At 39.7% G+C, this 27,676-nt stretch overlaps 1 protein-coding gene across 1 annotated transcript in view; it reads left to right on the forward strand.

Moving 5' to 3' along the window:
• Positions 1 to 27,676, forward strand: part of TMEM178B (transmembrane protein 178B) — a 205,944-nt gene that overhangs the window by 34,190 nt on the left and 144,078 nt on the right. Inside the window, exon 2 of the mRNA XM_021552032.4 lies at positions 22,673 to 22,786. Coding sequence (XP_021407707.1) covers positions 22,673 to 22,786 — 114 coding nt within the window. The remainder of the gene's footprint in view (positions 1 to 22,672; positions 22,787 to 27,676) is intronic.

Consider the following 27,676-nt stretch of genomic DNA (forward strand, 5'->3'; position numbering starts at 1 on the left):
CCTTATGACTCAGTCAGCAGTACTGTGAGTGTCAGCATGTAATTCTTCTCTGCCCTAAAGTAATGGTCTTCGACCAATGGTCCAGGAACTATTTCTATGGGTTTGTGAAAGATAATGAGAAAAGTGAGGCTATTGTCATTAGGCTTAAATTCATTATTCAGGGATCCATACCTCCATTTGAGATGCTTTATAGGTCCATGAGTTTCAATAGGCTGAAACCAGTGGCTCTGACAGCTTTCTTACCTTCTGATGGTCCCCTACATAGTGCAATATCACCACTTTTTCCCCTCCTAGAGTAACAAATAGGAACAGTACTGGGTCACACTTTTGTAGAGCAAGCTATTACCAGGAAGCTATAATGGTAGCAGTCTAATTGAATTGACATTTTATGTATTATAAGTGATTCTATTAAATTAATTTTATTGTGATATGTATCACATTGTGTGAGATTTTAGGAGAAAACTGCTACTTAGTGCCAGATGTTGCTGAGAGGAATATTATAAATGGCAAAAGTATTATAAAGGCTGTCTCTTTCATGCAGGATTTATGTCTAAGGTCTAAATTTTAATACTCTTATTGATATTTGAATTTTATTCTGTGCGTTTTTTGACAATATACAATCCAAATGTACAAAAAAAAATCAATCTACCTCTAAAAAAATTTGAGATTCATGACCCATATGTGATTGACAAATATTCACCTAATTTTAATTTTCTTCTGGTTATTGATCAATACCCAGATATTCAGGGTAGGTTTTCAGCTGTCCTCCATGAGTTTAATTGCTACATTATTGGAGGGAGTCTTAACAGACAAAATACTGTGGGAAGTGTTGGTAAAATGGAAAAGGTTACTGCTCTGCAGTTGGCTCATAATGCAGAATTTGATGCTACTTTTTGTAAGTGCTGTAGTCTTGTCTAAAAAGATCATTTGCCTGGGATATACTGCCAGAGTTGGGGTTGGTGGGAACATCATCTGTACTGTGGGGGTTTTCCTCAGAAAACAGTCTCATAAATCCTCCTCGGAAGAACTGCAATAACTGCTTTTGGATTTCATATCTGTGTGACTCTTGTATATCCAAAAGATATGAGGCCCATGTGCCTTTTCAGCTTTATTTTGTGTTTACATTTATCTTAAATGGTACAGGCACAGTGATGGCAGATTGCACAGGGGTATTTTTATTAGGAGAGCCCAGTAATACCAATAGTTGTAAAATTTGTCTAGACAGGAGAATAGACTAAAATAGCAGTGGAACATGGGCAGGAAAGAAAGAAATACAAGCGTGTGTGTGTGTGTGTGTGTGTGTGTTTTGGATGGGGGAGTCCACAGGGCTGTTTCTACCTCCAGGGCAAATCATCAGGAACATGTTACCACTGGTAAAGGAAAATCTTGAGGACAGACGGAGTCCCAGGGGTGAGAGCTGTCTGAAAAATGAGAACATAGTTGTGGAAAGGTAGTACCAGGCTTTTTTGGTAGTTCAAGATAGGCTCTTTTTTGGTCTTTCTTCCCTTAAATTTCAGTGACATCTTTAAAATCTTTAAAGATGTTATAATGAAATTCTTTTCTAATTGTTATATTGAAATTTTCAGTAAAGTTTCTGTAAAAGTACAGTAATGGAAGTTGGCAGAAATAAAACCCAAACAACATGGAGGACTTTGATTATTTGGTTATGAAAAGTGATTTTTAATTTAAGGCTGCTGTCCTGGGATCCAATTCACCACTGCCTTATACTCATTGTCAAGAAATGTTTCACAGATGTTATGCCAATGCCCTCATGGAAGGGGGCCTTGATGTTTCGTGCCTGGGCTCTTGTAAAGCTCTAGTTGCTGTTGGGCAGAGACCTGTCTAGGAATAGTTCTTTCTAGTGAAAATTAGGAGTTGTAACCTGTGTGAGAAGAGATATTAAACTGGCATGATTTTAAAGTGTGTTATAAGTGGGGCAAAGCATCAGAGTACTCCAGAACTGTTCTTAGCTATTGCCTGGCAGCACAGAAATATTTCATTTTTCTATCAGAGTAATACTGGGGGAAATCAAAGAATACTGAAAACTGGGACACTAGGATGATTGGCTTAGGAGGTTTTTTTTTTTAAGCTAAAACAGTAGGGCCAGATTTCAGAGCTTTATTCATATTCAGTAGTAGCCCCACTAAAGTCACCTTCCTTCTCCTGACTTAACACACAATTAAAGGATTCTGAGAGCCCTATTAATGATATTGAAATCTGGCTTGTACTTTGGCACAAAAAAATGGAGGAAAAGACAGGAGATCATCACACTCTCTGTGGCTCTAGTGAGAGCAAAGTTTGGAGAAATGTGCAGAAAAAAATTATTAATAATGAACTGAAATGTAAAATTTTAATTCAGTACAAAACAATTGAGTGTGGTGGTAAACTGTGGAACTGCATTCTGAGACAAATGGTAAACTCAGTTTGCCTGCAGCTTTTAATTTGAGGAACTGCTTTCTTCTGCAGTGTAGTTTCATATATTTAGATTTTAACTCCTGAAATGGAGTGCAACATTGGGAAGAGCAGAGAAGCACATGACCTGTGCTAGTGTGACCCCAACCCCTGATGCAGAGCATGTGGGCACACTTTATGGTATTAGGAAGAATGCAGTAGCTTCCTAGAAAATGTCCATTTTCCAAATCTTGTAGTATGGTAGAGAGGATGGAATAAACTGTCATTTTCTGAATTTTAAAAAATCATGCTTAAATTGGAAGCTTTTTAGTACTACTACTATAACAGCATAAGGATAAGTGGAAAAGCATTTATAGCTTGAACTTGCCTACTTCATTTGGTGTGGGAGAGAAAGTGAGTTTTAAAGCATGTTCTCAAGCAAAAGATTTGATATTTGCAACCTAAATCACATGGCACTGTATGTTTTCTGGGAGGGTGATTCCTCTAACAACCCAACTGTTAACTGAGAGTGTGCAATTAAAAATGTATACTGTGTTTGTCAGCTCTTTAAACTGTTCAAGCTGGTTACATAAGGTGAAGAAATTCATTACATAAGTTACACCATGAATTGCAAATTGTTTACTTAGTTGTGACAGCCATAGCTTAAGATATTTGTAGGCCGAGGGTTAGTCAGGGAAGACATTTATGAATCATTCTGAATAATGAATAAATTTTGGATTTTATTTGCAGCCTGTTAGCAGACAATTAACAAAGAAAAAAGGATAGAACTTGTTAGAGTTGTATTTAAATTACTGTCTGCTCCAGATTAGTGACTTAAGCTGGGTAGCTGGGTTTGTACTGTTGACTAAATTTGGCAGTTCATATCTTGCTGTCAAACTCCTGAGTCATCTAGGCTTTTGAATGTTTTTCTGCATAACTGTATAATTATAGAGCAAAAATAGACTAAGTACATTAATAAGGCTTAATTAAAACATGCATATGTACAAATACTCATGTATACAAATGAAAGTATCCAAACTTCTATGTTGTGATTGAGCATCAGACACAGCAGTATCTGCAGTACAAATGCTCTGTAAACTGTGTTTCAAGTCTTTTCTTCTACATGGGTATAAAATTTAAACAGCCTAGTGATGTGTTAGAAATTTGTCTAATTCTAAAAAATGTTTGTGTCTGAGTTTTTTTATTTCAACTGCAGCTTTCCCAATAGAATTCCTTGTTCCTGTTCTGGAACAAAAATAGGCTATATTAGTATAAAGTGGTTTGCTTGTAACACAGTGCACTGGTTTCTCTGCTAGGATGATTTTTCAGGAAAAATCTTACTTTTATTGCAAAAGTCATGTCAAAAACCTTATTTCAGTACAGGTTACCTCCTGAGTGTGTGTTCTGGTGTTAACTGCAGCCAAGTCTTATGCTCTGGGCTGTTCACCGAGAACCTTTCGTGTCAGGTGTGGGCAGTGAGAGCCACCTGCTGCCCTTGAAAAGGTTTCTGTCATCTTTTCCTGAGGTGTTGGTGACTCAGCTAGCTGAGCTGTAAATCTGTGATCCCATGGCCTGTGGGAAAATGTGGGATCTGGCTGTGCCCTTCCTTCCTTCTCCCGGCCTGTGAGCTTTCCTTGGAGGTGCCTGAAGGTCACTTGTCCTGACAATCTGTGGTCTGGTTCAGCTGCTAAGTTAGTTGAGGATTATCAGTTCATGTATGCCTGGATTGGCCCTTCCTTCTCTTGGCCAAAGGCTTTGGGATGATTGACAAATGCAGGGGTGCTGTTGGCCAAAGTGTTTTCCAGCAGAAAAGGTAATTCTGGGGCTGGAATGGCTCACAGCAAGTTGGCTGTGTGTCAGCAGAGCAGCATGAAGTTGACCTAATATAAAATGGCCTCTAATTCTGACTGTGATCACCTATTTGATGTAGTTTTCAAGTAGTTTTGTGGTGATTAATGAATATTTATCATTCTGGAGATCTTCCAGTGGAAAACATTTTAATAAGTACACAAGAATGTTATTGAAATGCACTTCATTGCACGGCAGGAAAACATGTATTTAATTGTTTGTATAATTGCTGGTGACTGGATGCCCAGGATGGCGGGGGAATGGCTCCAGAACCTGACCCATGTAAAGACTTCTGGTGCAGATGTGTTTGTGTGATCCATACCTGCTTTGAGAGGTAGAAGTGACCTCTGCTTCACTCTGAGTTCAGAGCCAATGAACCAAGTCACCCTGTTAAGGAGGCAAAGGAAATTTGGAGAAATAAAGTAGTTTGTAGGTTTTCTTTTTCCACTGGGGTTGTTCCCACCCATCTTGGCCAACTTATTTTAGCAGGGTAAGTAAAAAATTAATTTCCCTTAATATTGACATTCCCTTCTCCATTGCTTTTGCAATGTTTTTGTAGCTTTCACTGTGATAGAAGCAAATCTGTAAAAAAAAAAAACCAAAAAAACACACACACACAAAAAAAAAAAAACCCACAAAAAATTAAACTAAGGAAAGTACATGAAGCAGGAATCAGTTTCAGTTCTCCAATAGTGTGAAAGATGCAGTTTGTTACCAGGCAAAGTAATTTCAGAATATTTTTTTATGCTTCAGAAGAAAACACTAATTAAAGTATTCCCTGCTGCTCTGCTGCACGAGGCAGCCTAGCTCTGATGCTGCTCAGAGGACTTTCAATGGCTGTGCTGAGCAAGTCTTATGGGTGGGTAATGGTGGTTAAAGTGGAATGGAGGCTAGAGGTGGTTTATTCTTAATAAAAATGTTAGCTGAGTAGAGAGTACTTCAAATAATGTAGTGAGGTCATAGTGGCAGAACTTAGAGAGGAGAATTAAAATATTTAATTACTCTTGTGTTTTTTTCCCTGTTCACATCCAAGAAATGACAGATAATTTTTACTGTCTTCTCCTGACACATCTGTGCAGGACTAGGAAGAGCTGCTGAATCAGTGCAGTCTTCTGCTATTGTGAGCAACTGCTATGTATAATCCCAGCCACAAACATCTTAAGAGACTTATGAAGAAGTAAAGTTCAGACCCTTTTTTCTTGGATAACTCCAAAATGTGGGACTGCACCTTTGAGGTTTTTTTAGATTTGGCTTCAGTCTTAATCTCTGCCTTCTTACTGCTGATAATCTTGTTCTATTGATGTGAGTCTTTGTTGCAGCTCTTGCCATCAACATGAGTTTTTTTTCGCTGACTTTCCACCTCATCTCAAAACTGAGAAGAGAATGTGGCCTTTGTCAGTTCCTTAATTCCTTTCCATACCTGCTGCTATTTATTTGTCTCTACAGGGTATTTTGAGATTTAGCAGGGACAGCATGCTAGAGCCAAGTGAAGTCATGTTTGGCTACTGCTGCTGGAGTAGATCATTCTTTACCCCTAAAGAGCAAAGAGAAGCAGTGGATGTACTTTAGGTATTAAATTGTCCATTCCTTTCAGGCATAACTCTTGTGCTAGCACAGATGTTAATATTAACAAATCTCATTAATCAGTTTCCTGTGGCTTTCACAGGTGTGTTTGCTAGCATCCCACATTTAGAGTGTGTTGTAGTGAATTTGCCTGCTTTGAAATCCAGGTAGACTACTTAGTCAAATTTGGTTATCACAGTAGGACTTTCAGTCAGTACAGAGAAACTCTGGTGAGGCCAAGCCTTGAGACAGAGCCTGTGTACCTCTCCTACTCTGCCTGGGTCCAAGGCAAATCACTCAGATGATGACTGGGCACAAATCTCAATAGCCAAAATAGTTTGTTCTCCAAACTGTTCCCCAGACATTTGCTCCAGTCTAGACTGCTGACTGGGAGTGTTTTGAGTGTCCTGACAGAATGTGTGAGTTTCTGGGGCAGTCAAATTTCAATATGTAATTATCCCCTTCTTGATGCTCCTTCACTATTTTCACAACTTGCTTACTGCTTAGATGCCTCCAGCTGCAGCTCACTGGCATGGATCAACAAAATTGGGTGGTTTATAAGCTGAGAAAAATATAAGCATCACACTCTCAAATTGATATTTGACAAGGAAGAGGGCTGAACGACTCAGTAGTGTTGCTTGGAAATGTATGAAAAAACAGGCAGCCACCTTGAACAGAGATTTGTCATCTTGCCAAGAAGCCACTGGGAGAGAAACTAGCCCAAGCTGTGTCCATCACCTGAACATCACTTAGCCATACTTAGTTGTGTGACATTTAAGTTTCCTGTGGTCTGTGAACCATTCTATTTAGAGCTTTAATTCCCAGAAGATGGAATTTTTGTTTTGACTTTATGGTTGCTGGTTACTTAAATACAGAGAGTTATGCTTGGAAAAGAATGCTAGCTGTGCCAGAAACTAGGTATTGGAAACAGAGAATAATGCAGAAGGGGAAACCTTAGTTGTGCTGCATTTTTCTTTTCTTCTTAAACAAAATGCTGTGATCTCCAGATGAAGCAACTAGCACAACAGTTCATGTTAATTGATACCACTCAATCATCAATCTACTCGGCTTCTGAAAAGAACATTAGTTCAGCAGCACTGGCAGAGCATCAATAGAAGTTAATTTTAATGGTAATTTGGATCCTGGCTTATTTCTCTTTTAAAGGTTTTTATACATGAAATAATTTTTTATTGCTAATTCATTTCATTATCTGGTCTGGGTTCATGCTAAATCATGCAGTTCACTCTTCCTTTTATGGAATTGGGTGAAGCTACTGTCCTCCCCAGATACTCACTAGTTGTGATTGTTGTTTGTAGGTGATAGAGATGAACTGCAGGTTAAGGGACCAAAGATTAAACAAATGAAAGGGATTTTTTTTTTTTTTATATTGAAACAAGCTCCAGTTCTTTCAACCAGGTAATTCATGATACAGGAGTCAGCCTGCTTGTCAAGAAACTATGGACTCTGGCAGGACAGTGCTTCTACTTGGCTTCTGTCTGATGTGGGAGCAGCATAGCCCTAACCCTAATGAAAGATGCTGTCAGAACCTTCCATCATGCTTTTAGTGCTATGGCAGAGCAATGCAGTTCATAATGCTTGACTGCATCCCTGATGCAGCACAGCTGCAAGTGTGCACATTGCTGCAAGTATGATGGTACCCATTTTAGACAAGGCACTTAAGTGATTATCCCTGTCCTTTCTAACTCTGGGCCGAGGACCCAGCAGGCACCAACATCCTCCAGGCAGAGATAAGTAACTGACTATTTCTAGCATACTTTAAAAATGATTTTAAAATCTCCTCATAAATATTCTCCTAGTAGGAATATCTGTGGTGGTGTGAGTCTGCTTTACTCCTATTAGAAGTGAGACCAGCATCCTTCAACTGCTGTGCACATTGTATTTCTCAGATTCACTTTATAGGATTAGGAGTAATAGCTGAGGGGAAGTCACGCTCAGCTTCATGTCCAGGTCAGCATATTTGGAGAAATTGCAGAGCTGTCCAGTGCTGAAGTGATTCAAATGTTGTATTATTGCCACGGGTGATGCGCAACTGTTTGAAGTAAACCTCTTTACTGTTTTTGTACTTCATGGCATGGAATCAGGCTCCAGAATGATCAAAGCCTCAGGCTTAAATTATCCTAATTGGGCAAAATCAGGAGTGTGAGTTGAGGCTTAAAGGTTGCCACAAAGGCAATGTGCAGCTTACATGACTATGTCCTACTTCCTTGTGGGACCTCAGGAGTCTACATATTCTTACTTCCTTTTGGAGTACAAGATTCTGAGTCTTTTAAACAACCAGGACTATTTCATACCCTGTTTTTTTGCCCTGGTATAATATGAATTATAAAATTGCAGGCTTGGCCTTAAGTAACAACTCTTGTGGGTGAGGCGTACAGTTTGAGCGTCATCAGATCATTCCACTTGCTTATGTCTCTTCTTGGATTTTGAATATTAGTAGTATATCTAGCTATGATTTTTTTATTGTTTAAATACATCTCTCTAGCCCAGTACAAAATCAGCTTATGGCCTGATATTGCAGAAGCACTAGAAATTTTCATCAAATGGTGAATAAATTTGATCTGGAACACTATTAGTTTCACAATCACACAGTGCCTGGACTCATGAGAACCTGGTGCAAGACTGAAGTTCTTAGTCATTGTCACAGCACTGCTGGATTACAATAAATGTCACCAAGTCTGTAGGAAATCTAAACAGAGAAACAAGGTATTTTCTTTTGCTCCCTCCTTTTAAAGACAACCTAAGTATTCTTAAATATTACAGTCTATACATACTTAATATTCTTCTTTAAAGCAAGTTATTGTCAAGAAATTTCATAGTAAAATATTTATTCCATAGTTGAATGTCTATAGAGTAAGAGATGAATACTGTTATTTTTAATTTCTTAGGATAACTTGATTATTTTCCAGTAGGAAAGACTTTTGCTGGAATGTGGGAAATAATAGCTGGAAAATTCTGTGTTCTGCCATTCTTTACAATTCTAGGCCACTTGCTCTCATTTTGGAAAGATGCTTATTAAAGCTCAGAAAAATATTAAAACTCTGAACTGGATTAGTTTGAAGACAGATTGGATGTGGCTGTGAGCAGTTTGATCCTAGTGAAAAGTGTCCCTGCCTGTGGCAAGGGGCTTAGAACTGGGTGGTCTTTGGGGTCCTTTCCACCCAACCTATTCTATGATTCTGTGTTTTCCAAATAGCTTTTCTTTAGTCCATTATGAAGTGTCAAGATCCAGTTTTGCCTTTGTGTGTGCTCCTGGGAAAGGCTTTTTTTTTGAGTGGATAAAGCCACATTCCTGCACATTTGAGAGCTATTCACTTACTGATATTTCAGGATTGGAGTATTTTACTTGACCTATGTCCCTGTACTGGGAACTGTTCTCCATATATCCTGCATCTGCTGTGGCTACTTTCAGAAAAGCTGTTTATTCCTTAAAGTGTAAAATCTACCACATTTGCAAATGTGTTATATAAACATATATGATAATGCTATCAATTCCAGAAATTGGGCTATTTTTTGGGACTATTTCATTTCTCACTTTTAGAGCTCTGTGCTGCTAGCTCCTCTTGTCTTTGTTTTATGCTGTTGCCCACTTGCATAGCTACAAGCATAAGCTCTCCTTCAGCTAACAATCTAAACCTGCTATTCTTTTCTCTAGGCATGATCAGGCTGGTCAGTTGCCTGAGGAGGACACAAGTGTCATCTTTAGCTGATTCCAGTAATGTCCAGTGACAGACTTGGGTGTTCAGTTTGAGGTATTGACTGTGCTGCCAGTGAGTCTGGCACTTGTGCACCCTTACTGTATTTCTAGTGCTGTATGAGATGGGCATTTTGCTTCTCCTTCCTAAGTCTCCTGGTCCTGTGAGTGCCTCCTGAATCTTAGCCTTGTGCCTGCCACCTTAATAACTTGTTCCCTTTAAGGTAGGCTATACTTAGAAATATTTTTGATGAAACTGATTTGCATGTGCAACTCCCTGAGCTTGTACTGCAGTGTCTTCCTGGTGCTGCATTTGCCTCTTACCCTGGTGGGGGAATCTCTGGGCAAGATCAGCTTGCAGCTATATCTCTTTACTATGATTTTTGTCACAATTGCTGTAATTAAACCTCATATAGCAGAACCCTAGGAGAAAAGAATATTAAGCTAATGGCATATTTTCTTAAAGATTTGGATGTTTTTCAATTAATATGTTTTCTGTTAGGTTGGCATGTTGTCACCATCCTTTTCACCAGTGTGGCTGATGATCCAGTGGAGGCATGTTTAGAATCACCCTTGATCTCCATCTCATCCTGTACTCAATGAACTGAAGCCTCATGCTCTTTTGGGAAGAGACTGGTACATAAATTAATGCTGGGACCAATACTGTCTTTTATTTAATAGTTTCAGATATTGTAGAGAAATAGACTGTGCAAGGTAGTTTTATAGTAGTAACTAAAATAGAAAGTAAAGCATTCATAGAATACAACACATATAATAACATTTGGGTTTAGAATTAATTGTACAGATAAAAAATCCAGAAGCACATGGGATGCTGAATCATGGAGTTTTAAATATCTAAAATCAAGCTTTGCAGTTCAGTACTTACTTTGACATATTATACAAAATTATGTATATGAGCAGAGGAGGTACTAAATAGAATCAGCAAAAGTCTTTCAGGGCACAGATTCTGTTCACTGTAATTGTACAGCATTTGTCCCATTGGGTGTTAGCAGAGGCCACTGAGACACAAGCCTTTAATAAACTTCAGACTAGGAGTATAGAGTAAAAAAGTAAAACCTGAGCTGAGTATCTGAATAAATGCCTGTTTCCATAGCCCCTTCTCTCTAAATCTGAATTTCACCAGTGTGGTGTTTAAGGCCTGTTCTGCATGCTGCTTGGAAGAGAGCTCTTCTTTGGTCCCATCTATAGTGATGGATCTTCTGGGATATTGTTGCCTCCTCCTCTGTCAGGATGAGGATCATAAAGCAGGTTCTTGAGTTCTAAAGGGCTGAATAACACTTCATGCTATAAACCCCAGTGGGATTCTGCCGCCCTTTCAGGCACAGGGATGGTGGGATGACAAAGGTGTTCAGATGTGCAGTGCTCACCTTTCAGACAGTGCTTATTGCTGCCATCCATGGGGTTCTATTATCTAATGCTGCTCAGTGCACTTTGAATTGTGTCTTTCCTTCTATACAGCTTTCTTGACAGGCAGCAGAAACACCTAGTCCAGCTTGTCCTGGTCAGAACATCTTAGATTGCAGTGAGTGGGAGATCATCATTCTGTAAGCCTCTGATTTGATTTGACATTTCAGATGGGAAGGTGCAAGAAGTGATAGATGACATTTACTGATAGACAAGAGGATGTTATAGGCAAAGGATCATCATGTCACAATCCCCTCCCAAAGCAAATTCCAATCTGCCTTCCAATATGTGCTGACCCAGCAGTAGATGGGATGAAAAATTCTCATCCCACACCTTAATACATTTAAATATATACCAGCTCTGGGCCTAAGCCAGAGTCACATGATTTTGTAACAATCTAACTTTATTTGGTGTGGGAAAAAATTAATAGAATCTTTTAGACCTATAGGGATTTCTCTACTTTATTCTACTGCCCTGTTCCATGAGCTGGTCTGCCTTCTGCTATTTTTTATTTCTGTATTAAAATAGATCATATACATGTCGTAAGAGAAATACAAGAAATCTTAGCTAAAGTGCTTGGATACTAAATAACTTTGAAACTTGACTAGAGTAACTTAATTCCTTGTTCAAGATCACGCTGCCTACAGGTCATCTCACTGCTAACTTTCCCATAGCTGGAGCTACTCTATGGCATACTCTGATCCTTCCAGATGTGTACTGGGAATAAGCAAAGAGAAGGTTGGGACTGGAGAGAAGTTGGTCCCTTCTCAGTTTCTGGTTCCCTCTATCCTCATGCAAGGGCATTTATCCTTCCAGTACTGTTATCTGCTGTGAAACATGTTGTTGTTTGGTACGGAGTGTCTACAGCCATGTTGAGAGTCTAGCCCAAAGTTGACTGAAGTACATTTGAGTGCAGTAAGACCTTGATGCACCAGAAATGAATTACTGTAGTGTTTGTGGAGAGATGCTCAATGCCCAAGCTTTCTGTACACAAGGGCATATGATGGTATTGCAAAACTCATCACTAGGTAAGTAAGGGCACAGTCCAGTCAATTGGGAAAATATTTTTTGATCGTATCCACCAACTTTTCCTATTTCAAGTACTTCTTCAAGAATAATTTTCTTCTGGCAGGAGAAACCACTTATGATTTCGGACAGCTGTGGGTAGATTAACAATATCTGTTGTTCATACGTTTTAGAATGACCAAATTGTGCTTTTGCTCATCTTGGATTTCACAATACAGTTGTCTGATCTTCTTATCGCTATCTTTATCTTCCTTTTCATTTCCTTCTAGTTGTCTTTCAGTTTGTTAGACTATTCAAGGACACCTTTTAAAATATCTACATAACACTGAATTTCTCAAGGCCTTTATTTGATTCAAGCCCTCATGTACAATAGTAAGTCCAGTTAGAATAGTGAAGCAAACAGCCTTGCAAGGGAAGGGCAGTGAGCTGTGCAGTCTTTTGTCCCTCTCAATGTGTATTCCTTTACAAAGGAAGATGGAGTATCTTTGCAATTTAGTGATGGTGGCTCACCAGTTAATGATTTGAACAAGGACAATCCAGGGAATGACTTCACGGGGAAAGAGCATGGCCAAACATGAAGCTGTTCCTCACTTCAGAGAGACATTATACATACTGCCTGTATAATTTAATGGTCTCTACTCACTAGGAAAAAAAAAGCCTCAATGTTTATTTCAAGGTAGTTTTTTGTAGCTTTTGCCCATCAGACTATATGATCCAAGTAGTTCTTCAGTTGGTAAAGTCTGAGGCAAGAGATACTATGGACTTACTGAGAGAAACTGCTCATTTAGGGATGATCTCATCTGTTAGCTTTACTCTGCACTTATATTTAATAACTGCAGGAGATCTTTGTCTCAGAAATACTTTATGGAGTGAAGAAAATATCTTTATTCCAATCACAGTACCCTAATTTTTTTTCTTGAAATAACTAGAATAGAGACAGCATAAAAAAATATTAATCTTAGAGAATATAGAATATAAAGATGTATTTAAAAATGGAGTCTTTTTACCAAAGAGAGAATATGAATATGTTCAAAGTCTTCTGTTTGCCCAGTTTTAAATTCTCAATAGAGCCCTTGATGGATGGAGGCAGTCTGTCTCATCAGCACAGGATGTAGAGGGAACGGTTTATGGGAACAGCAGGGTGTCTTCTTTCTGGTCTAGCCATGCTGTAGCCTGCTCACGGGGGAAAAAGCCCAGCCTGGTTGCAAAGCTGATGTTGGATTTCTTCCTTACTTATTTCTTTGATAGGCTAGTTGTGTGTTGGTATTTCTGTTTTTGGAACGGAGATAATTTCAGATACTGTGTTTTCTCTTAGTTACCTTTAATTTAAAATGTGCAAAATGGGATTTACGCTAGCAAGGGTATACTTCCCAAATTTAGGGTGAGCCAGATCACCTTTTATATATAACATATGAGTTAGAAAAACATATCTTAATTTCAACATATAAGCAAAATGCTTTTTGACTATAAGGGAAAAAACTGTCACTTTAGTTTAATTCTATAAATCCCTACCATATGACTCCTGCCACAAACTTCATTCTTCCTTCTCATTTCTCCTCATCACAACTTATTATGTTCTAATTAAAGTTGTGAAACTCTGCCTGTCACCCCCACACTTAGTTGCAGGACAAAACCTACATGAAAATGATATCCTAAAGATGTTGCATAGCTCATGTAAGTCCTTTTGTTTAGGGAATTTTTTTTTTAAAGACTACTGTATGCAAGCGTAACATCCCCTATAAGTGGGTTCTTCTGGGAGATTTGTCTGGGTTAGCTCTCAGCCTTATTTCCTCAATGTTGCATGCAAGCAGCTGAATGATTCTGTCATGTTGTGATTTCTGCTGTTTAAACATGAGGTTGAAGTGCTACAAGAAAGCTAAATGCTTTCTCCAGCTCAGCTATTTGTGGTGTTTGCTGTAAACTAACAGGGGATACAGAGAAAAGCTTCTATTCCTCTCACTTTAAGGGGTCTGAATGTGTCTAGAAAGCCACATTTACATTGCAAAGCAGCATGTAAAAGAGCTTTCCAAGGCAGAGAGATAGGCACCTCAGACTTCACTGCATGTGATCACAGATACTCACCACAATGAGTAATATCAGTGGATCCAAACTTATTTTTTTCTTGGCAATCTGGGACCCTGCTTCTTTGACTTCCATTTGAAATAGATTTTGAAGCTGGTTCATGAAACACTAAGCTTCATGGGAGCATCTCACTATGGGAATCATAGGGTGTACATTGATATAGAAGAAACCTGTCCATGGAATAGCTGTTACTGTGCCTTTTCTTTGTCTTGACAGCAGTGCTGAGATATTGCTTTGCTTCATGAGCTATTGGGTCATCAGTGAATTTTTACTGGTAATTGCTGTCTCAGTGACTTTTTATTGATCATTTAATTTCTGCCTTCAAACATGTGGGAGCAAATATTTTTCAGTCCTTTTAACCTTCTTAACTTTTCATTTGTGCTCTGCTTCCCTCTCCCCTGTGGCCAGCCCAAAGCAAATAGGTGGACAAAAAGATTAATAGAAGCAAGGAGATGCCTTCCTCCTCTCAAGTGCCCTGTGGCTTGGAGACTGTTATTAATAGCTGAAGTAAAAAAGTGTTTCATAACCCTCTTCTTGCTCCTGCTTCCTTGCCAGCCCCCTTTCCTACGTCCCTGGAGAGAAAGTGTGAGCTCATCACTTTCCAATGCAAATTCAGCTTTTGGTCTCATACTTGGATTCTTTTCTTACCATGGGCGGAATATTTATCTTCTGCCAGCTGGTGGCTTTAAGCAAGCTGCTATGTGCTGGCTATCCAGAAAGCATGTGAGAAACAGGCCTGGCAAAAGCTGCTCAAGAATTTTTCTCTACTCTGAAAATGCTGCTGTCCACTCAGTACATGTGCACACATCTGCTGTACCTCTGTCTTTGCTCACACAGTGGTTGAAAAGAAAATTTAGACAATTTGGTGTGGAAACAGAAATTGAAATGTAGGTGTAACTGTTTGAAATCTGGGGCGGTTTCTCTCTGGAGTCTGGTCATGAAGCCCACACACAACACAGCTGTTTTGCATCTGGAGAGCCATCTTCTTCAGGGACGTCTTCCTTTTCATGTGTGCACTGTATCTGATTTTTTTCTATATCTCTAGAGATCTAGTGGGCCAGTACTGAAAGGGAGCTGGCAGGTTTCCATCCCAGATGACCTGGTAAGAATGGAAATGGCACACTGTTGTCTAATACCCCAGTTTTGTATGGATAGTACAGCATGGTGGAGCCTTTCAAGCATCCCCCCCATGCTAAGTTTTTACAAGACTGCTTTACCAGCTAAGCATTGCCTAACAAGTTTTGACTAAGCTAGAGGCTCTGAAAGATTTTTTATTTGGAAGTTAAGTAAGATGAGCTGTAAAAGAAAAATTGAAGGAAAAAAGAGCATAATGGTTCTGCTTTTCACGCTGAAAAAATGTTTGGTCTCTTTCCTAGTGAGAATCTTTAAGCTGTTCTTTCTGTAAATGTATTTTCTGGGTATGTGCCATTTTGAGGACAAAATATTTATTTTATGTCTCATCCTTTCAGTTGCTTTCTACTCAATGAATACAGGCAAGCTTTTCCTTCAGATAAAACAGAGGATGCTGCAATCTTTGGAGTATGTTTTCCTGAAGTTCTCTGTTCATTGCATTTTTTTTGGTGGCCAGTAAAGGCATCTATATGTAAAAAGCAAGTTTAAATAAGATTGTATTTTAAAATATCCATTTGCCACTGGCAGCCTAACAGGATGCACTGCAGACTTTCTGCGTTTTACCCCACAGGGAATCTATAGGCGTGTAATGTGCTTGTAAGTACATTTATAGTTACTTTTAAGTACAATTAGAAAATTGTTTATTTTCATGTGGAAATTTTTTTCTGAAAAATAAAGCATACAAGGGGACAGAACCACTTGTGAAACTTAATCTAATACTGCTGGTTGTTTTGGCTGAAAAAAAACTTATGAAATTTAGAAAAATGCTGTAGAATTTTCAGAGGATATTTTTCAGACTTTCAATTGACTTTCAGTTTTTAAATTATTCTTTAAAGGCATCAAAATAAGTTAGAGATGAATAAAGTTTTGTGGCTGTACAAAACTTTTCTGGTGACCTGAAATTTTGGTTGGTTTTTTTTTTCCTTGTGTGATATGGCAGGGTTGAATTTAAAATAAACAATTTGTGCTTAGGACCTAATGTTCACTTTGTGTTTTCAAGAAGGGGATGTTACTTCAAATTGGCTCTACTCTTGTACCATTAGTTGAATTTCCATTAGCACATCTTCTGATTTAACTTTATTTGTGAAGAATCTAATGAGCATCATCTCACAGCACATTGTGTTCTGAACCAAAGCATGATAACTAGAGATGATCAGATGGTCATATCCAAAAGTGTTCTCCTGATCCATGTCATGTGTTCTCATAGACATATTCATTGTCTCTCCCAATATGTGACCCTTGGGTCTGTCTGCGAATGGGAAAGGGCATTGGAGCAGATCCTTCTTTGATTTTACTCAGATATCCAGAAGGTGAGTAGAACCTGACTGTCCACCTCTATGCACATGCAGGGGAGACAGCTAGGGGCTGGCAATGAGTCTTAAACTCAATGGACAGAAACTCCAGCTCATCAGCTGAAGGGAGGCACCAGCCCAATTCCTTGACAGCTCAAAGCAAGCAGCAATGAGCACCAGGAGTTGTTTCACTTTATCTAGGACAAGTAGCAACAGGTCCTACTGGCAAATCAAGCTGCACCTCAGTGCAGGATGATGCCAGAGCCAGTTAGGAAGAAATGTCTCTTGTTCTAATAGTTTGGCCCATGCTGCATCTGAAAATCTATGTTGAGCTTCATTAATTTTAAACATTGACTTCTATTTATGCATATGTTAATGAATATTCACCAAACATGTTGATTAAGGCAGTGATTCTTGCATATTCTTCCTATATTTTTAGCCCTTTACTGTAAGGTATTCTATTATTCAAAATATTAATGTGACACCAAGGGAATTTCTGAGTAGGTAATAGGGATGTTCAGATGCTGGAATAGGTGCTCAAGGATGTGCACCTCCATTGGTGGATGTATTTAAAACTTGATTGGACAAGGCCCTGAGCAACGTGAACTGTCTTTGGATCTGATTTTAACTTTGAAGTTGTGCCTCTTTTGAGCAGGGCATTGGGCTGGTTGACATCTAGAGAACCCTTTTAACAGAAATAATTCAGCAGTTAATGCAGAAGAATAGTGTTCCTACATTTTTGGTATTAATCTATTTATAGATCTGGAAAAATATGTAACCAGTACTTTAATGGTTAGTATTACTCCAGAAGTAACAAAATAATCCTGTTAAAGGTGTTGCAATATTTTCTAATAAGTATCTGATTTCATTAAAAAAGTCATTCTGAGTTCATTAACTAGTCAGCATCTCTGATTGCATGATTGCAATCTCTGATTGCAGTTATGTCATAGCAGCTGGTCAAAGTAGAACTTAATTTCTCCTTCTGTCCTCCTCCAAGCTATAATTTGACCAGTTAATTTATGCTCGAACTGCAAGTCTTGCCTATATTAAGGTGCCTCCAGATGAGTTTTGATGACTCATAAGAAATGATTAAATTAACTGAGGGCAGCACATACATCTGAGGGTGACAATTCTGAAATTGCACCAGCCTGAATTGCCAGTGCTAGTTTGAAGTATGCAAAAATGCTCACACAAACAATGAACTTTTCTAGGTGAGAGAAGACTTTTAAGACAATAGTAGATACCTATGCGACATGGAATTGCTTTTTGTAACCAAGTCTTTGTCCTAACTATGCTTGTAGCCTCTGGAAGCGTAACTGAAATGTTATGCTAAGCAAAACAACCCACTATGAACTTCCTCTGCTCTACAGATTTTCTGAAGATAATATGAAACAATTAGAGGCTAAATGGGCCAATCTACATCTCTTTGTTTGCTATGGAGATAGTCACCCAATGAGGGAACAGTAACCAAACCAAGGAATTAAGGTAATCATTCATACTGAAGGCAGTTTCTTATAATGAAGAGCAAATATATGTAGCGAGTGCAGTTTTCAAGCCAGAGGGTTAGATTTCTTTTACTAGGAAATGTTTGTGTAGTAATTCTCAAACAGATTTGTGAAAATTAGAACATGCACAAAGGGTGGATTTTGTGGAATTGCTTGCTACAAAACAGTTCATCCAGGGGTATCTGCAATACAGAAGAAGGAAAAGATGCCTGGGGGTACAAAGGCTCAAATATCCACACCAGTCTTTTCAGGGAAGCTCATAATATCAAAAGCTTTGACAGGAAATGTAGTAAAACAAATACTAGTTTTACACTGGATCTTTCTCAGTAATCAATATGCATACTATAAGAGAATGGATACCCCCTGGTTCAGATCTCTGCATGTTACAGAATGCAAGGTGACTCTCAGTCCTAGCTGGTGGAGTCTGGAATGGCTACACCATAGTTCATCCAGAGTGAGCTGCTGGCTCCCTGCATCTGAGTTTCCTGGTTGTTCTAACCTAGGGACTGCTTCAAAGAACCTCAGTGTGGGAGAAATTTTTATGTGATCTGCAAGTCCTCTAGCTACTGAAGGGAACTTATTCACAGGCATTGGGTTAATCTGTAGCTGAACCTTGAAGGATGGCTCCACAATCTGCAGCCCTGAGAGCTGAGGCAGGGGGCAAGTGTGGAATATTCTAGTCCTCAAGACAGGAGAGAAGTACTCAAATAACACATGCAAGTAACTCTGCCATCTTGGGCTGGATATGAAGTGATATTACTGTCACCCAACTGCTCTCACAGATTACCGGTTTGATGAAAGACCATGTCAAGGATTACTTTTTGTTACCACCTCTCAGATGGGTTGGTCTCTATTATGCAGAATACTAAACCATACAATCACACTGACACTGTAAATTCATGAAACTTGGCAACCACCTTTGCAGAAGTTAAACTGAGCGGGGCAAATGCCTCTGGGTGCTTCTGAAATCCAGAATTTACAACAGAAATAACCAATATCTTGGTGGCATTTTGAATTTCCATTCTATTTTTAAAAGTAGCCATGGTAAAAACTGTTGCTTGGAGCAGTTTGAAAGAGTTTAAATATTATATTTAAGGGAGTGATGGGGGCACAAATACTATATTTAAAGGAGTGATGGTGATCAAGAAATACTGGTCCAAAAGTTCTGAAAAAGTTGTGTGTTTACTTTCCAGACAAATACAGTCAGACACCAGCACTATGACCTTAATTGATCTCAACCCTCTTCTGTTTAGAATGGGATTGTGGCTCAGTTATTCCCTGCATTACCAAACAGTCTGAGGCCTCTACTAGGATGGTGTTTACAGCTCCAGTAAAGCAGTGGCAGCTGAACTAACATCTGGATGTTAGTTGGTAAAGTTCTGAAAATTGAATAGAAAAACATCAGTGTTTTCAGGTGGTATTTCTCTTGTGGCCTAGGTTAAAGGCTTTTCTTGTAATGGAGAAAGGAGGAAGTATTATGTGATAAGGTGATAGTATGGAGCAATGATCAGCAGATATGGGAAGATAACTGAGCAGCTAAGTGAGTCAGTAAGAGGAGATGCATGTTTGCTGTGTATACTTAGCTCCTTAGGATGAAGCTATCTCTAGTTTCCTTATCTCCAATTTGTTTGTCATCTGACCTTTGCAGGAACAGGGGGTGGCCAGCCACAGTTAACAGCTGTTGAATCCCTTGAGCATCTGTGCTTGTGATGATGGTATGGCAGAGGTTTGCTCTGCATGGTTCTAGTTGCATCCTTCTGCTGATCATTTTCTTAGCACTCTACTGGAAGATGTCAGCTACTTTTCTTTAGGATTTTCAGCAAGCATTTCCCTCTGGCCAGAGAAATATAGGATATACTGCATCTGTCCCTGGAGCAGCTTTGTGGTGGTTTTTGTGATTCTTGTGACCAGCTATAACTCTTGCTATGGCAGCTCATAGTTAAAAAACCCCACTCACTGCTTTGGTCTATAAAGACTGTTCCCAGTTATTAGAGCAGACTGCAGAGCAAAGCTGCAGTTGCATTTGGTCTAAGTTTGTGCTGAAGGCTGGAGATGCTCCATAAAGTGCAGTTACCCTATTGAGGGTATTGAAGGGAAAGCTTCCTTTGCTTCCTATCCCAAAGACTGGATTTAGCATAGCTAGTAATTCTTGTGAAGGCAAGGATTTTGTAGCATTTTTCTGAGAAGGCTTTCCAGCAGAGCAGTAGTTCTGATTCTTGATGCTTTTGCTCTCATAGGGACCTCCAGGACTTGGATCTTTGGGCATCTTGAACATTGTTCTCTTCTGTATGGAACAACTAGGGAAACATCAGAAGTATGAAATCATCACTGCCTATAAGCTCACCTTCTCCTAATTTTTATTGCCAGGTCCAGGCAATTGAAGGCCTTTTTCTTAAGTTCAAGAGCTGATTGTCCTGTCCTGCTTAAGTCTCATTAGAGCCATGGGGAAGTAAGCATGAGCCCAGAATTATGGATATGGTCAAGTGATAATCTGTATTCAGCCCATAATCTCTTTCTGCTTTAGGCTTTGGTGATAAAAGTGATATTGAACAACTTGCTGCCTTACCACCAAAAGTCTTTGCAGAATTAGAAATCTCATGGACCTTACTAGAAATTGGTCTTTTTGGTTCCAGAAAAGCTGCAAATACAACAGGAGTTTTTCTCCCTTCCTTCTGTAAGCTTTTATTTTGTATCTTGGCTCTGTGTCACTTTCTACTATTCTACATAAATCTCATTTTTGGTTAGGTATCTGATAAATTAAAGATTAATTTTTGACAAATAAGCATTTGTTGTTTTCTTGTTGATGCTTCTAATTTAGAAAAGCAACCTAGCAAAAAGGGATAGGAAAGCCTATAAGAAGGCAAGGTTTTTTATTTTTTGGGATTTTTTAAAGCTCTTTGCACACTAGCTGTCTTTTTATTTAAATACTATTCTTAGTTTGAAACTTTAATTCTGGGCGTACATTTGGTGCCCAGATGGTGCAGACTCACACAGAAGCCCATCACGCTGTCAGGGCAGGCGGATACATATGTAAATATTTTGCCTTTTCCCCCTATAATATTTGGCTTTGTCTAATCTAATTGCTGTCAAAGGCAGAATGTGAAGAATACTTGCAAGAAGCAAACAATGAGGACCTCAAATATTTATACTGCACTAACTCTGGTAGGCTGTGATGTAATTAATAACTTGTTTTGTGGGTTTTCTTCATGCTGTGAATCCATGGTCTATAATCTAAGTTCATGCCAAGTAGAATCTTAGAACCCTTAGTAGAAATCTGTATTTGTAGTGGTTTAAAAGCATATTTTACTCTGTGGAACTGTCAATACAAGGCTAATGGGTCTGCCTTTTCAGTTCAGGCTGGCAGTAAGTGTCCTCTACCTGCCTCCTTGTGTGTAGCGCTCTTTATTATTTATATAATTAATTGCTTCATTTAATTTATTCTATTGAGTGCTCATCTTAATGTATTTTTAATACATAAAAGCATTTCCAGCATAGCTGCTTCTCTGACTAGTGGTAGATACTAGCAAACAGCATGGCCAACCACATTAAGGATACCTATTTAGTTATCAAAGGTCTGAGCCAAAATAACAAAATAAAATTACTTCCATGGGCTTTGACTCTGCCAGCTTATTGAGAAGGCCTAATAAAGCCAGTGTTAGCTGAGAATGCTGACAAAAGCAGTGTAGGAAACCTGACTGGCTTTCATCAATACAAGAACAGTTACACAGTTACAGGTGTCCAATCAGATGTGAAATTTGGCTAGGCTATAATTCATGGAAAGCATCACCACCACCTTTCTTTCTAAACATCACACCAGCCTTTCTTCTAAGGACACTAAATATGCAGAGAGATGCCAGGAGATCAGATCCTGGAGGGGCAAATATTGTACAGCAAGGAAAGTATTTGTAAAAGGAGATGTAATGATGTGACCAGAAGACATCAGAAGCAGCACCTAGTGCTTTTTCCCATGGAAATAAGCGACATCCTGAGGAAAATACAGAGCGGGGGGGGGGTGGTGGGGGGGTGGTGGGGAGGTGGGGAATTTCCCATTTTACCCACTGATATTGCCATCTGAGCCTCATTGTTCAGGGATGCCAATAAATTCTGTCCCTGAACCTGCTGTAAAAAGTGTCTAGGTAACTTCAGGAGACAGTGTCACCAGTCATGTGTCCCCCTGCTGTGGGGTGGAAAGGGTTAGGAAATTGTTCACTACCTATGTGTATAATTTTTCTGTATGCTTTTTGTTTAAGGGAAGATCAAAGGTTCTTGGTTTGTGTATTTCCTGAAGTACGGGCATTGGGTCATGCCCATGACTGCACAGAAAGCTAAGACATGAATTTATAGCTTCTATACATTAACTGCATGGCAGCTGCTAGCTCGCAGTTCAGGGAAGACCTGAAAGGAGGAGTAATTTGCTACAAAGATATCTCATAGTGAAAGCAGGCACTGGCAAATACTCCAGGGCCAGTCTGGAAGGTCCCTGGAATGTGTGAAAGATAAACTTCTCCTATCAGAAGTTTGGATCTGCGCTTACATGTAATGGACCAGAGAACGTGCTGGTTGTCACAGTGGGCAGGGATGGTAGGGATTGCTTTGTTCCTAGGCTTTGCTTTTGGTTGTCAAACCCATGTGGCCTATAGCTGGCAGGACATGTTACATTCATTTAACCACACTTTTGTGCATTTTGCCTTTCCCAGGAGCAATTGAGCGGTGCTCATACATCAAGTACCACTACTCCTCAGCCACCATCCCCAAGAACCTTACGTACAACATCACCAAGACAATCCGCCAGGATGAGTGGCATGCCTTGCGTAAGTGTTGCTGCTTTTCTTCACCTTCTCCTCGTGTACAGACAGGAGGTGCTCCCTGATAAATGAGAGCAGAGGCTTTGAGTGACAGCCCGCTCAGAGCCCTCATCTCACATACGGTTTGGCTTTGCAGCAGACAGATCGATTTGTTCTTAGGACCTACATCTCTGTTTCTGCTGCTGACTGGAAATTCTGCTGAGGCATGAGAATGTGGCAGTGGGGAAAAGGCATTTGTATGCAGAGATTAATACTGAGTTAAATACAAAAATGAATAACAAAATCAATGCCCTATTTTTTAATTCAGTAGAATGCTCTGTACGTGAGCACATTCTCATGCCGTTGCTGCTGAGTTTCCTGCTTCCAGGAGAATTCATTGCTGGCATTTATTGTAGAATATGTCCCACTGCCAGCAGCTCCTGTGTGAGTGTGCCATCACTCTCCTTTGAAGATCTTGAAAGAGAATTGCTGAACCCTTCAAGGCACAAGGAAGGAGCTTAGACCTCAGTGATAATTATAGCCAATGGTCACCAACTTGTAATGCTTGCTGAAGTGACAAGATCTGACAGGGATAGGATTGCCCCGCAGTGTATTGGCTGACCTTAAATCTTGTCTCTTTCTCATCTTGGAGATGGAAAAGGGTTTTCACTGATAAAATACGAGAGGTAGAATTTCACAAGGAAGGATACCACTGAGACTGTTCTTGTTACTACATAGTTGTGGGGACTGATGAATGTCCTGAGAGGCTGTTTTGGTGGAAGAAGTTAAACCTCCTTGAAGGTGGCAGTGGTTGAAGCAATAATGGTTCTGATTGAGGACCTTGAAAGGTGATGGTGAGTTTCTACTCTGTCAGTTTGAGAACTGTGCCAGACCTTTGGTGTTCCCATGGCTTTCAGTATGTTTCACTCCTCCCTTGTGTGGCTCTTGCTTTGAGTGGGTCCTTCTAAGCTCAGAGGAGAAGGTGCAATGCTATAATTTATTTCCTGCATGGGTGAAATTCATTGATGCTTGTAGGACTTCCTGGTACACTCTGGTAAAGAGTTAAGAACATTCTAGAGGGTCTTGCTAAATGCTGTTGGGTTTTTTTTTAATGTGTCCATGTGGATAAATATCTATTTTTATTGCGATATGACAAAAAAAAGGAATAATTGAGCTTATGCCTCTTCGCAGTTGGTAAGAGGCTGGTCTTGCAAAATACTGTGTTATGCTATTTTGTCCCTGAAATCAGAAGATCAGAAGGTTCAGTTTGCTTCAGGTTTTCTCCTACCACCTGTCTTCTCTGCTGGTGTTAGTTTCATGTGGATGTAAAATGTAACAATGCTCATATATTGGCAAAAAAGTGCACCCACCACCCAAGAGCTCTTAGGGCAGTAGGAAGGGGCTTTGGTTTATGTTTTGTGTATGTGTGTTTTTGCCACTGTTGGGAGTATCAATAAGCAACCATCTGCTGGGAGTCTCACTGTTCAAAAATTATTTTCTAAAATTAATCTTTATCTCAGCAATGGCTCATATAAAGGGTTATACTACCTGGTCATCTAAGCATCAGCAAGTTCCTGAGCTTTGAGTGCTGGTAGGGCATTTGTCAGTCTCCAAAGGTGCAGTCTAGACACTGCTTACATATTTATGTATCTGGTATTGTCTGAGGTGCTCTCTGGGTAAGGCTGCTTGTCTCTTCTCTGTAGATGGTACATTGAGTATACCTCATATTTCTGACCCAAATTTTCTTGCCAGTTTCAGGAGTCAGATGTAGAGAGCACTGATGTCTGCATCTACTTATCTGAAGACAGGAGTAGAGAAATACTTTGCTGGAGCTCCCTTCTCCTGAGCAGTTAGTGCAACAGAGTGCTTTGATATATGGCATAATCCCACTGATGGTTCTGGAGGTCACTGCATTTAAGAATGAATGGAATTTATATGACTATTTCCAGTGCAGAAACAGTAACCTGTTTTAAAAGACAAGCCAAATACCAATCTCTCAAATTGTGGTTTTGTTGAGGAGATTTTTCTCCCTTTGCATTATAGTAGATCAAGCAGGATAAGTCTCTTCAGGAGGTCCCCATGATTTTAGCCCTGTGCCTTAGCAGCTGACCCTTCTCTATGCCTCTGGACTAGTTTCATCTAGGACACAGCTACTTTATCTCAACACTGGTCAGTCTGATATTTCCAGGTCAACCTGGCCATTATTTTCCTCTGAATATTTTCCTGTTCATATCAGTGAGTGTTGTGGCAAACAGCAAAAGAAGCAGGATCCAGCCCTGGCTATCTTCCTTCTCCTGCCATGGGTTATTTTCCATATCTGTACCATGAGATAGAGGGAAAAAAGTATCTTCTGAAGAAACACAGGAGCAAAATGGCATCTTGGAGAACTTCAGATGAACTGGAAAGGTGAAAGCAGAATATTTGGTCACCCTAGTAAACAAAAATGTCTCTTCCAGGCTGAAGCCACTGTTACCATTTGCTGGTTTTGTATTTGAGTCATGTATTTTCTTTTTATTGTGTATGGACAGTCTGTTGTGGTGCCTGTGAAAGAAATCCATTGTTTTGGATGTTCAGTGGATTGGGGATCAGAAGAGAGAGGGCTCCCACCATGGTCTGCACACTGCTTTTTTGGACTGGCAGGCAGGACTGATGCTCCAGCAGTTTCTCTTGAATTGCAGGAATGGGTGAGGGGACAGTTAATTTGAGGCTGAGGACCCCATGGCACCATTCAGTACACAAAGCAGATACTACTCTAGCTGTGCTGTTAGCTATGCTGGAAGAACTTGAGAGAGCAGTTGGTCCTAGAGGAATGGCTGGAGCTGACTTTACCATTTTTGATTTTATCTTTTTTTTTTTCATTTTGTTTGACATTTTCAAGATTGAACCTTTGCTCCAAATTGATTGCCTATGGCAGTATGAGCTGGGGAAATAGGACTTGTCTTCACTGCAATCACTTCCTCTCAACTGTCGCTGGCTAAACAGGGATAGAGGGAAAGATGATTGTAGTATTGTCAGCTCTTGCCTGTCAGGAGATAAATGTTGATCTAATTAGACAAAACAAAACTCTGTGTGTGCTGAGAGGGGAAGAGAGAAGCAGAGGAAAGCAGTGTCCGACAACTTTGAGCATGAGTGACTGTTTTTATGGAAGATGCTGACGTAGTGATATGACTGAGTCACTATTAGGTGTTTATTTTGTCACACTTTGACCCTGGCCTTGAGTGCAAAACCTGATCCGTAGCTGTGTTTTCTGAAAAAGGAGACCAGCATCATTGACACTCTTAGAAATTGAGGTGTATTATTGCAGTAAAAAGCCAAGAAAATGTGAGCAGGTCTATATTTATTCACACGTTGTTCCATGTGTTTTATGCTGTTCCTGTAGGTTTACTTTTATTATGCTACATATGTGTTCACAAAACATGAGATTGTACTCATGGCAGGAGTTTGAGCTATAGAATGTGGTGCAGGCATTTGGAAGGGTGAAAAGTGTTTCCAGGTGATAGAATAAGTATTTCAACTCGATGCTTGTGCTTTAAGGAAGATGACAATAAAAGGGAGGCTATGTTGATGTTAACTCTTCTTTTTCTTGTCCCAGAGTCTTCAGGAAACCATTATCTGGTATATTATGGCAAAGCAGTTGAAAGGCTGTGTTTGTAATGAAAATGGCAGTACCTCCAAGTCAATGAGGAGACAAGCTATATTCAGTTTAGCATCTTCCAGGAGCTGACAAAGCTGTTCTTTAAAGCCATTGAGGGATAAGGCACTCAAAGCCCAGGGAGTGTTCAGTCTTTGTTGCTTTTTGAGGAACAACAAACACATGTTGGGTTAATGCTGTGTGGTGTTTTGTTTTTTTTTTTTACCACCAGGACTATAGTAAGGTCACTTTGCTTTCATCCCTGTTTGGCTTTGAGTGGGTGTGTTTGTTTTGTTCTATTTTTTTAGTAGGCTATAGGCAACCCAGGTGCTGTATTCATCTTACACTGCACTCTGAGAATTAACTTCCATGGAAAAGCCATCTTCTCTCCAAAGCAGACATAGAGACTACTGTGGCTTTAAAGGGCTGCAAACAAACTAGTAGCTGATGTGTGTTCTTGAAGAGTGAGATTTGTTTTTCTCTTAGAGAACAAGTGCAATGACTCCCTCTTCCCTTTTCCTTGCCTTGGTAGCTGAAAATGGGACAATTGCTGTGTGGCACTTATAGCCTTTGGCAGAACTCCCAGTAGTTTGTGTTATAGTGCATGAAAGTCTCTACATCAGAAGAGAAATAAAAAAAAATTCTTCATTGTCTCCAAAAAGCTCTTGTTTTGCTGATTCACACAGCCTGTTATGTGAGGTAGATAGTAGGGTCTAGAAGCCTTTTATTTTTCCTTTCTCCCTATATGTCACAAACCTGGTTTTCTACTTTGGATGTAACACTGCCACAAAAGAGGGAATTTGTTTGTCTCTTCTTCTCCAGCTTGCCATTGCCTCCTCAGCCTGTCTTCCATAGCAGCTGTGTTTTGTGTCCAGGAATGTGAAGAGTACTGCATCTGGGCAGGAAGTGGCTGGAATTGCTATGGAAACTGATTTTTTCCTGCACAGCTTAGAAACTGTGTCACCAGACTGCTTTGAAGTGAATCAATTCATAAACAGGTAGCTACAGGTAGCTGATGCTTCCTAAGTGTTCAGAATTTCCTGGGCTTTTTGAAAATACTCCTTGCCTGGCACTGTGGGATCTCCTTTACCTGTATTCTACCCCCATGTTTCTACTGCAGGACCACAGGACATGGACTCTGAATTTAAAGTATCAGTGAGGAGAGCTGCACTGTCAGAACAACAATCATAATGCTTTGTATTGCAATGATAACATTGATCTGCACTGTGGAACTGCAGCACTCCTGTGCTTGTGGTGGTCTAAAAGCCATTTGCATAAAAAATGAA

This window comes from Lonchura striata, chromosome 1A (genome assembly GCF_050655825.1).
Source record: "Lonchura striata isolate lonStrDom1 chromosome 1A, ASM5065582v1, whole genome shotgun sequence".
In the NCBI taxonomy this organism is placed as follows: domain Eukaryota; kingdom Metazoa; phylum Chordata; class Aves; order Passeriformes; family Estrildidae; genus Lonchura; species Lonchura striata.